Source organism: Narcine bancroftii, chromosome 1 (assembly GCF_036971445.1).
Source record: "Narcine bancroftii isolate sNarBan1 chromosome 1, sNarBan1.hap1, whole genome shotgun sequence".
In the NCBI taxonomy this organism is placed as follows: Eukaryota; Metazoa; Chordata; class Chondrichthyes; order Torpediniformes; family Narcinidae; genus Narcine; species Narcine bancroftii.
This window is the reverse complement of record NC_091469.1, coordinates 234,240,489-234,252,435: the sequence shown is the minus strand read 5'-3', so window position 1 is coordinate 234,252,435 and position 11,947 is coordinate 234,240,489. Positions and strand designations below refer to the sequence as shown.

General features: G+C 41.2%; 1 protein-coding gene across 6 annotated transcripts in view; it reads right to left on the bottom strand.

Moving 5' to 3' along the window:
• Positions 1-3,030: 3,030 nt before the first annotated feature.
• Positions 3,031-11,947, bottom strand: part of apc (APC regulator of WNT signaling pathway) — a 191,553-nt gene continuing 182,636 nt past the window's right edge. For all 6 annotated transcript variants that reach the window (XM_069892850.1, XM_069892860.1, XM_069892878.1 and 3 more), the window contains 2 exons: positions 11,215-11,429; positions 3,031-10,550 (listed from right to left, as the gene is read on the bottom strand). In XM_069892850.1, the coding sequence (XP_069748951.1) occupies positions 3,941-10,550; positions 11,215-11,429 (6,825 nt within the window). In that variant the 3' untranslated portion in view covers positions 3,031-3,940. The remainder of the gene's footprint in view (positions 10,551-11,214; positions 11,430-11,947) is intronic.

Here is an 11,947-nt window from a genome sequence, read left to right as displayed (position 1 = left end):
AAACGAGCCTGCAGCTGACGTGGACATTACCCCTCCATAAATCTTCGTCCGCAAAGCCAAGCCAAAGAAAGAAAAAAAAACTATATTGGTACATCATTAATTGAGCTGAATGGAATTTATGTGTGGTTTGCTTGGCCTATTTAAAGTTAAAATTTATTGAAAGAGTACATATATGACATCACATATAACCTTGAGATTCTTTTTCCTGCTGGCCAGGTAGAATTACTACTTACTGGTGGGGCAAACAACTGTACTTCAGAAAAGATCTATTTCCAAAAGAGAAAAATGTAAACAAACTGACTGTGATACAGAAAAAATATTCAGTCATAATTCATGTGCAAAGTATTATTATTGCATGAAGTAGCATCATTGATACCATGCAAAACAGCAGTGATGTCTGACATCAAAAATCCAGACAAGAGTTCAACAGGTTTCCTCATTTCCTACTGAAACTGGTAGAACTAAGGAGTTGTTGCCATCTACTGGTGAGGTTCTAGCCAAGGTGAGCAGTGCCATTTGCAACAATGAAGGACACCACCATATAAATTTGGAAATGGTAGATATATAATGTTGTTGTAATATTGACAATATTTTATATTTGCAAGTTTATGTCCAGAGTAAGGGAAACATATGTGATATCCTGAAAGACATTTGAAGGGATTGTTATTTTAATGTTCACCCTCCTCTAGTGGTTGGATGCCAACAATAAACTGCCCACAGAAATCTCATGTTAAACTGATAAACTGCAAATTATTCTCTCTCTCCACATTTACACAAAACAAAGTGGTAATGTTATAAAGTGGACAAAATCTTGAACCAAATTTAGAAAAAGATATTTTAAGTGTTCGTGATGCTTAAGTAGGAACTAATACAAGTACGAGAGTGACAAAGACATGGATGTGGTTGTCTTACAGTGGTACCACATGGAACCAAGCCATTCAGCCTATCCCATCCAGTGGACATCCATTTGCAATAGGGGACATGATTGAATATATAAAATTATAAGGGGTATAGATAAGGGAGACTGCAAGAAACTTTTCTCTGTATTGGGGTGAATAACCTGGAGGACAAAGATTTAGAGAAGGGGCAAGAGATTTAAAGGGATTTGCAAAGGACTTTTTTTCACCTAGAGTGGCGAGTACCTGCAATGCACTGCTGGAGAGAGTAGAGGAGCAGAGTCTCCAACAGAATTTAAGAAGTGTCGAGACAAGCAGTTAAAACACCTGGCCACAGGCGGCTATAGGCCAACTGTTGGAAGATGGGCTTAATGTAAGATGGGTGCTTAGTTAACACAATTAAGGAGAGTGAAGCTCGTCTGAACTAAGGAAGTGAGCAGGTCTTGTTCAGTTTCACACATTTGCCAAGGAGAAGGATGGAGATTTTTTTAAAAATCAGAAAACTCCACTTGATGGAAAATAAGAAAAAAAAAAGTGCTGGAAATATTCATCAAATCAGACAACTTCTATAAAAATAAAAGTTACTGGTTTAGGATGAAGACACTTCAGTAGAACCAGGAAATTGAGAACACAAGTTAGTATTAGTGAAAGGATGGGGAAGGGAATGGATTGGACAAAGAGAATATCTATGAAAAGGAAAGTCCTTGCTTATTTAAATTATGATCCCAATGTTCATGGAGCAGTCTCGTTAATAGACTGAGGGGGGAGTGGAAGAGAAAGCCAAAAGAAGTGAAAAAAGCCAAAAGGGCGAAGCCAAAAGAAGAATGCTGGGTATCTCCAACAGATCAGTGTTTGGACAGAGAAAAATTAAGTTAATTTTACAAATAGATAATCTTATTCTAATACAGTGAACCACCTAAATGTGCTGAGTTTGATCAAAACCTGCATTTGCCTAAATGGGGGATGAGATACGTTCATCCACCGTAAAAAAAAAAATTGCTGTAATAGCACTGCCTCTATCTAGTGTGGTCCTAGGAGAGTGGGAAGCAAAGACACAGTACTGCTCTTCAGCATCCCCCTGTTTGGTCCTGATGCCACCAGCTTTACATGGCCTGCTAAAGATAAATCCTACAATCGCAGAGGTCTGTGCCCAAGATGGCGGCACCTGTTCTGGGCAGTGTACCATAAGGGCTTGCAGACTTTGGGGGAGCAGTAGACCACCGCAGCACATCAGAAACAGGGAGAACAACCCCCAGCATCCCACCACTGAGAAGGAGAAGCATAGATGATCCAAGACGGTGACCAGGGCATCAGACCAGTCAAGAAGTGGGTGAAATAAACCCGACTGATATGAATGTACATATGGAAATTGAAATAAGAGTTTTCCTGGAAGATGTCAAAGGGGAATTGGCAACTCCTAGAGGCCATCGAGCTCGATGGGAACAGTAACTCCTAGAGGCCATCTAGCTCAATGGGAACAGTAACTCCTAGAGGCCATCGAGCTCAATGGGAACAGTAACTCCTAGAGGCCATCGAGCTCGATGGGAACAGTAACTCCTAGAGGCCATCGAGCTCGATGGGAACAGTAACTCCTAGAGGCCATCGAGCTCGATGGGAACAGTAACTCCTAGAGGCCATCTAGCTCAATGGGAACAGTAACTCCTAGAGGCCATCGAGCTCGATGGGAACAGTAACTCCTAGAGGCCATCGAGCTCGATGGGAACAGTAACTCCTAGAGGCCATCGAGCTCGATGGGAACAGTAACTCCTAGAGGCCATCGAGCTCGATGGGAACAGTAACTCCTAGAGGCCATCTAGCTCAATGGGAACAGTAACTCTTAGAGGCCATCGAGCTCGATGGGAACAGTGTGGGAAGAAGACTTTCTCTTTCTCCGGCTGTAACTAAATAAATATGAATGAACCCAATCAGTGAAAGATAGCAGTCTTTGGTTTTATCATTTTTGCTGCTTGTTGATGTGACTTACTGGTACATATTGAAAAATCACTTGCTCAGGCACATCTATACCTCTCCAGCCCTTCCATTTATTGATAAAGTGAAAATTGCAGGTGAGAAACTTCTTTGTACAATGGTTTGTTGGTGCACAGTTTATCCTCAAGAATAAATAACACAAAAATTCATACATACAGTAATAATTTATTTTGAAATGTTCATTTAGTTCTTCTGAAACAATTTGTCTCGTTCATAAAAGAGTAGCCATCTGACCTCAAATAACAATATACAACAAGTTACAGCATAGCAATGGCTCTATCTACTTATCTGGTAAAATCTAGGTCAGGAAAAAAATACTCCAGTCCAAAGCTGCATGGTTACAATCTCTTTTTGCAGCACACACACACAGAGAGCAGTGTACATTAATACACCGTAGCTAGCTATGCACATCATGTGATCACAAAATCGAGTCATTGCTTCAGACAACATACCATCTGATCTGATCATGCACAAGAGCAGTTTGGGAAAGGTAGTTGAACCAGAAATCAGACGACTGTGAATTTCACAGCTTCTTGATTACCAAGAGGATTAGGATACTTCACAATTACTCACATGAAATATTAATACTCATTTCATTCACTTTTTTTGCATGTATTTAATACCTAATCTTTAAATCTCCCTGACTTTTTTTGTTGTTAAAATGCTGAACATGATTGATATATTTTAATGGATTTATCTAGACTATCTCCAAGTAGTTTTAAGTTACATAAGCCAAGCAATACATAAAGGGATCATGGCAGGAACTCTTAATACATAATACAAGTAAAACTGACTGTACAATGTTGTCTTTACCAGCTGCAGAAATAATGCCAGACTTCCCAACCCAATGCACCTGTCAAATTTCCACCAGCAATAATATAATTTCCTAACAAATATGGCTTCCTTAACAAAGTCCCTCTGCAAAGAAAAAAAGTAGATATTTACAAGAGTATCTTAGTTGATTAATAATTCTTGTAAAACAGTCAACTTCAAATATCAGATAGTTGTGCCGAAAATCATACATAATAAACCAATTTTATACAACCACAGTTATATCAAACAGAAGTTACTAAATAGGATCCAGAATGACGTTTAGGACTTTGATTTCCACTTGAGTCAGTAGCTTCAGGTTTCGAGCTTTCCTTTCTCTTATTGTTTACCGGCGTTGGGATTTGTGATGGCCGTGTAGAGGTGTTATCAGTGCTACTTTTTCGAGGGCTGGGAATATAGTTGAAAGGAGTTACTCTTGCAGCCACAGTACCACTTGGTGAGTTGTGCTTGCTTGAGCTGTTTGAACTAAAGGGTGTACGTTCAGTGACTATTGTAGTCTCAGTTTCTGGTGAGGTGGCAGAACTGTTCATAGCAGATTTTGTTTCTGCTGTTTTTTTCTCTGCACAATCTAATTGAGTAAATGAATTTAAATACTTTTCCATTCTTAAACCATGAGGAGGAGTTCTGTGTCCTGAAGCTGGTTTGTTTTGGGCATCACCTGAACCTTCATTTGGAAATATCTTTTCAGGCAAGTCATCAATAATTGGTGGTATATTCCCTGTTGGAGATCTTCCAGGGCGAGGGTTGTTTATTGGGCAGTCCTCAATCCTCACCCACACATCCTCAGTTTTTGATACAGGAGGTGCCATCTGGTAAACTAAATTTTTGCTTTCAATGCAATGTGCAGTTGAAGGATTTTGAACATGGCTATTTATTTGTGGAATTTCATTATCTTTAATTTTCCTCCAAGTTCCCCTCAAAGGAACTGGGTTTTCCTTGCCTTGCTTGTGACCAGGTGTAAAACTCCCCTGATGTGGTTTTTCATCTTCACTTTTGGCCTTTTCACTCGATTCTGAAGAAGCTGACAGAATTGATGAAGAACTCCCTGTTCTACGCCATGTGCTAACTCGAGGAAGAGATGAGGAATGTTTACTATGTTCTCGTTTCCAGGTACCTGATCTATTCACTGGAAGCCTTGAAGGACTTTCAGAATGAGATCGAGCTATGTCATGTTTCCGCAAAGGCCGCCCTTCTAGTTGTTCTGCAGAGAGATTCTGGTTTGGAGGCACTTTTCTCCAACTACTGGTTTGATTTGGCAAATGACTAGGCATCACATCCAAATGTTGGGATGGACTTAAAACCAGAGTCTGGGTTTGTGATCTGGTTGGTGATGTAGGCCTAGAAGGTGGAGACAAAGATTCAAAAGAAGTAGATTCTTCTAATTTTCTTCTCAATGTTGGGCTAGGGGCTTCCTTTATAAATGTCGATTGACGCATTAACGTCGGCCTTTCAGACCTGTCAGATTCACTGCCGCTTGATTTTGTTGAAGACATTCTTGACAATTCTACTCTTTTACCTGGTACAGTGCCACTGGCACTCTGGCTTAGACCCTTAGAATTAGATTCACTTCTTGTTATAGAAGGTGTGCCCTTTCCTAGGCCTGCGTGCCTTGATGTGGCCTGCTGATTTAATGGCCTGCCTGGAGACGTGTAAGACATTTTACCTGATCCCGAAGCTTTAGCTGAAGCAGTACTCGGAGAGGATGTTCTCGGAAGTTGTGATATCTTGTTAGAAGAGTTCATCCCATTTCTCCCTGGAGATATAGAATTTCTACCTGGAGACTGCATAGGTCTAGATAAGGACTGCTGGGTAGGTCTAGAAGGAGTGGAATCTCTGGATCCTGACCTAGAAGACCCTTTGCTGCTTGATGGTCCCTGAGCACCTGTTTGCTTGCCTATTGGACTTGAATCTAATTTTATGGGAGTTTTAATACCTCTTGTTGAATGATTCGAATTCTCTGCAGCGTTTGGACTCTTAGAAGTTATATTTTTAGGTGGCATTTTTGGAATAGGGCTTGTGCTAGGTGAACTGTTCCTTACGCCAGGAATGTGAATCATGGTCCTTCCACGTGAGATCAGTGGCACATTTGCCTGTTGGGAATGTTTTGGCTGATTGGTAGGAGTCTCAACACTAGGACGGGCTTTCCCAGTTATTAAGCTTTTATAGACTCTTTTTCCTCCTCGAATTGCCTTAGGATTTTCCCCCTCATTCTTTTTCTTGTCACTGGCAGGTTTCACCATTTTGGGGCCCTTGGTAGAAGTGAGTGGCTTTTCCTCCTGGTCAGGGGTAAGGTGAAAGGGCGATCCTAGGGAAATTCCAGATTGAAGTGAGAGAATAGAGTCAGAGTCTGAAGACCCCTGCCTTGACAGGCAGCCAGCAGCCTGCTGCAAGCTGCTGACAATAGAATTAGCACCCTCTTGAATAGCTTTCCAGTCAAAGCTTTCAGAATCCGGAGAGAAAGCTGGTTCTAAAACAGGCCTTTGCACTCGGTCTCTTAAATTCACAGACTCATTCACCTCCTCTACTGATGCTGCAGAAGTGTCACTTCCTGTATTTTCCCAGCCACTCTTGCCTTTTGCAAGGAGCTTCTTTCTTGGCATAGCTGAACTGATGCATTCTTGAAGAAGATCATCTTCAGAATCAATGCTAAGAGAGCTAAGGGAGCTATTTCTAGAGAAGCACACTGGTGTGTCTTCAACGTGAAATGACTTAGGAGCATAGCCAGATGCTGGAGGTCTATTCACTGCAACTTGGCTATTTGTGTCTTCTCCCTGTTCACTATGCTGTGCTGCGCTCTTCTTCCTATTATTGTTCTCTTGGTCAATATCACTGAGAGAACTTAATGAGGAATTATGAGAAAAGCAGACAGGAGTATCTTCAATGGCAAAATTTTGCATTTTCTCATCAGTAACCATTTCGCGACCATTGTTGTCTTGAGGTGTTTGGGAGAAAACGGCCTGCTTCTGTGAAGCTGATTTTGACTGCCCTCTCCCTGGCACAGACTTCTGACCTGGTTGAACCTTATCAGGAAGTTGCTGACTAATGGGAATTTGTTTGCTGTGACAATGTTTTCCATCGTAGTCCTTCTGGCCCTTTTCTTTTTTTAATTCTGCTTTTTCTTTTGTGAGGTCAGTGTCATCATCATCAAAGTCAAGTGAACTGAGAGAATCGTTACGAGAAAAACAATATGGAGTTCCTTCAATTGGAGTGTAATGATGCGGAGAGTCAAATGCAAAACCTCCGCGAACACGGTTATCGTTACTTGATGGCTTTTCTTGAAAATCCCCAGAACTGTTTTTAGTGGCTTGCTTTTTGCCTCCTTTCTCCATGTCATTCCTGTGCTCTGCACATTTACCTTCAGCACTGAAGCTACTCTGAGGATCAGACATGGCTGAACGTTGCGATAAATGCACCTTGTCGTCACTGCTTTGAGATGATGGCTTCATTGGAGATGCTGGATTTTGTTTTTCGACTTCTTGTTGATTTGCATTGTTCAAAGTTGCTACATGTTGGATTTGGTTCCTCATTTTTTTAATTCTGTAGGGTTTATGGTTCTTTCCTTTTGGCATAGCAGAGTTTATACATTCAGCTAAAATATCACCTTCCTCCATTTTGTCATCTTGCCCTGGCTGAGCAGTAGTGAGACCTTTTGATGTCTCTGCATCATCCATACTCCTGCCTTCAGTAGGTATGGTGTCCCTCTTTTCCATCCCTGCAGATTCTGGAGTAGGCTGAATAGCTTCTGGATTTACCAATTCATTTGGAGGTGACTCAATGGTGAGGTCACTGAGAGAAGTCGCTGTTGAAAAGTTGATTGGAGTTCCTTCAACGCAGTAGACTCGTGGCATATCTTCTCTAAATATATCATGGTTAAAACTGACATGTTTTTGAGAATGAACTCTATCTTGATTAGAAAGCAATTTGTACACAGGTAATTGACTTGGTTTCCTTGCTACAGGAGGAGGTATCCGTGATGTAGTACCAGAAGCAGCTTTCTTTGCTTTACTTGAAGATTTAGTCGGCATGGCTGAATTTATGCATTCTTCTAAGATATCGATGTCGTCTTCGTCATCGTCATCGAGCACACCTTTCTCAGGTTCTGCACCTCGCTCTGTCTTACATTCACTTCTCTTCGCTCCATCTTCTTCTGTAACAGGATCTTCATCTTCATAAACAGGAGGCATTACTGTGAGCTCAAGATCCTTCTGAATAAATGGCTCATCAAGACTAAGGGCGCTTAAGCTTGATGCACATGAAAATCCATCGGGTGTGTTTTCTGTGGCAAAATGCATCAGACAATCACCACTCTGAGGAATTTGAACTCTTTGAACAGCTTCATTCATAGCCTCTTGCCGTTGGCCAATCTCTCTGCTTTTGACATGAGTTTGATCCTTGATTTTATGGGTTTCTCTCTTGAGTTGAGCTGGTTGAGGTGGAGGAGTCTTACTTCTGCTAGGAGGCATTGTCTGTCCGGGACTGTCTGGAAGATCACTTGGGCTTATAACTCCACTAACCATTTCACTGCAAGGTTCACTCTGAATGGAACTGGCAATTGACTGACTTTCAAAGCTTCCCAATGAACTGACGGAACTGCATCTACTAAATACCAAAGGAGTTTCCTGTACATCATGCTCTGGTGGACTTTTTGGAGTCTGAGCTCCACTTTTGGATGGTGATTTAACACCTGAAGAGAATTCAACAGCTTTTTGACGACCAGAATCAGGCTGAGAGACGTTACTGTTCTGCAACCTATTTTGTTTCATTCGGGTTTGATGTGAACTGGAGGAAGCCTCACCTATTGTTGTTTCAACAGATAATTGTCCACGATTTTCCTTGAGGTCAATTATTTGTAAAGTGGTGCCATCATCTGCTACATGCTTGGCTTGGCCTCGACCTTCCATTTCATCTTCAGATGACAAAGACGAAAGTGAACTACACCTTGAAAAACAAATGGGAGTGTCTTCCACACAGTAAGTCTGCATGGTTTCCTGGTTAATTGAAGGTGTCTTACAAGAGGTTGGTTTTTGGACGGCAGGAGCAGCAGTTGATCTTGTTTGTGCAGGGCTGGGGTGAAGTCGCCTTTGTTGACCAGTGGTGTTGATTTTAGAGCTTGATGTCTTTACACAACTTGAGGAAGCATGGTCTTTTGAAGTAGTTTGAACGGAAGGTCCTTTTGAATATATAAAAGGTTGACTCTGTGAGGAGGGAGGTACTTCTGTAGCGTATTTCAAACTATAATCAATTGGCTGTTCAACATGGTGTTCCTCCTCTGTAAACTTCATGCTATAATTTGTGGGCCTGTCCTCTTCTTCCTCAGGCTGTTCTTCTTCAGAGTAACGCTCACTGTAGTTGGTTAGTTTGTCATCTTCATAATCATCTACCTGGCAAAGAGATGGGTTCATTTTCTGGTTCATGCTGTGTTCAGAATCTACTCTAATTTGATCGGAATTGTTATGTGGTCTGGTATTATAAGAGCAATCTGACTGACCAAATCGAGGTTGAAATTGAATATGAGATTCCTCTCCACTGCAGGTATTTTCACAAAAGATTGAATATCCAGATGGTTGAGTTCTAGACTGTTTATGTTCATTTCTTTTAATCTCTTCTTCCAAAATATGCTTATGGCGTGCCCACTGTTCATTTTGTGATGGGCTTTGTCGACCAGAATTTAACTGCTCATCTGAGTATTTGAGGCTGTAGTTAATTGGCGTGTCCAATTCTGCATCATTATCTTCTAAATGATTGGCATTGTGAATTTTATTGGCAAGATCAGCTGGATACTTTTCATAGTTGCAGAATTTGCTTTCCTCATCTTCTGAGTAGGATTCTATCGATTGTTTCATCTGCCCCCTTTTACCATACCCATCACTACTGCTAACACTATTCAGGCTATCATTCGATGACCTCCTGTACTCTGTCTTCCCATAAGGCACGGAGGTGGTTCTGTTGGTGTTTTCAGGTTTACTATAGTTAAAAATATTAGAATGGGGATGAGATGATGATCCCCGTCTCATTCCAGTCCTGTCCTCTGGCACACAGTGCAAGTCAGAAGCAGATGGTGAGTTCCTGCTCTCCGGTGATAAATGCATACTTGCCACCTCTTCCATGACCTTAGCTATTTGAGCTGTGGTGGCAGGAACCTGCCTCCCTATTCTCTTGGGAGGATCTGGTGCATTTTCAGACGGAGGAAAGGTAGCAGTATCTAGTCCTCTTCGTTCTCTTTCTGTGTTTCTGTCCTTTTCTGGTCTGGAGCTATCAATCGTACCCCTGTTGTCTCGTGAGGAATTAGGTAGCATTGAAGAAGTCACATATGGTGACAGCACAGTCATGTTTCCAGTGGTGAAACTCTCTGACCTGCAAACCCCATCATCATTATGTCTTCCTGAGTCCAAAACATATTCACTGTATCTGCTCTGTTTGTGCCTTTGTCTGTTGCGATGAGATGTTTTGGGACTCAAGTTATCAATGTTATCAAAGGTTTCTGATAATTGTTGTGCATCTAGCTCTGCTTCCAAAGCCTTTTGTTTTCGAACATGCAGAGATGGTAGACTTGATCCTGGTGACATAATGTTGGCGTCTTTATATTTGGCAGGTCTGTTGGCCATCAGGTTCCTCAAGGCTGCAGCACTTCCCATTGCGATCATTTTGTGTTTAGAATGAATTAGATTTTTGAGCATGCTAACTGCTCCCATGTCCCACAAAGTTTCCTGATCTTTGACATTTCGCGCAGATAGATTCCAAAGAGTTCCACATGCATTGCTAACTATTGTCAGACTGTGTGATTTTAAATGTTGCAGCAATGTCTGTAAGCAATTGTTTTCTCTGAGAATTTGCCTGGGAAGAAAATAATATTATTTAGGAAAACATCTCCAAACCAAAAGAAACCAGACCAAAATTAATTTTAAGAAACAATAAAATAGATAACGATCCAGCCATCACACACTGTTAATTTGATAGAGGGTACAGTGGTAGGGAGATGTAACTACAGATATAGTTAGGGATAAGCACGGGAGAAAATGAAAGGAGCAACAAGGCCAGCAGGAAGTGAAATGAGGAAAGTTGATGTCAGTGATTTGAGGAGAGATTCAGAAACTGTTATTCAATACAAAGGCCAGGATGAGAAGATGAGTGGGGAATTAAGAGGTACACACGAAAATCTGCAGATGCTAGGGTCGAGTGCAGTACACAAAAGTGTTGGAGAAAACTCAGTAGACCAAGCATCAACCATAGGAAGTGGAAAGCAGGTGACATTTCAGGTCTGAGCCTTTCTTCAGGAGGAAGAGCTCTGGGCCGAAACAACGACCACCCTTTACTTCCTATGGTTGCTGCATGACTTGCTGAGCTTCTCCAGAACTTTTGTGTTCTGCTTGGGGAATTAAGAACTGGGACTCAATCAATTCACAGAGGACTTGAAGGGAAGGAAGCTAGTGAAACATGAGAATTGTAATTGGCATTGGTGGACTGAATTCCATTTTCACAAATCAAGGACTACATGCACCTGTGATCTTCATTTGTAGCAATCAAACTGGAAACATTCCGTAGGATGCCACCTCCACTTTCAATAATGGCAAGTGTATTGGTTTGGCTTCTGTAAGTCAAAGTACTGACTAAAAAGGCAAGTGCTCCACCCACAGAACAGATGTCAGCTTTATTCTCAGTGCAGTGTGCAGATAAATTCCAAAGGGCACTAAGAACACTCTTCAGAGTTGATTCCTTTAAAACAAGATAAAAATGATCATGCAACTTCAATTTTGTTTGAATTCATACTTAAAGGACATTTTTAAACTTTTGCTGAGTATGTAAATAAGATTTTTACAAACTGCATCTTTCTGCGACATAGTAAATTTGAATGCTACAATATTTCAATTTATAAAACATTGGTAGGAACAGTTTAAAGGGATATGGGCTGAATGCAGACAAATGGGATTCACTGGATCCTTACTGTTTCTGCCAGAATATAACAAGAAAGATTATCAAGTACTTGTTGGGTACATTTGGAGACTCTCATAAGTGTTTATCAGACTATTATTTAGAGACAGCAAGCAAGAAAGGCAATATTAGTGTTCATGGAGGGCCTCAATATTAAAGTAGACTGGTAAAATCAGGTTGCCATTGGATCTAAGAGAAATAATTTGGAGAATACCTGCAAGATGACATTTTAGAACAGCTCATGGCCAAGCCCAGTAAGGAAAGGCAATTCCGGACTGGGTACTGTGCAATGAATAAGATTT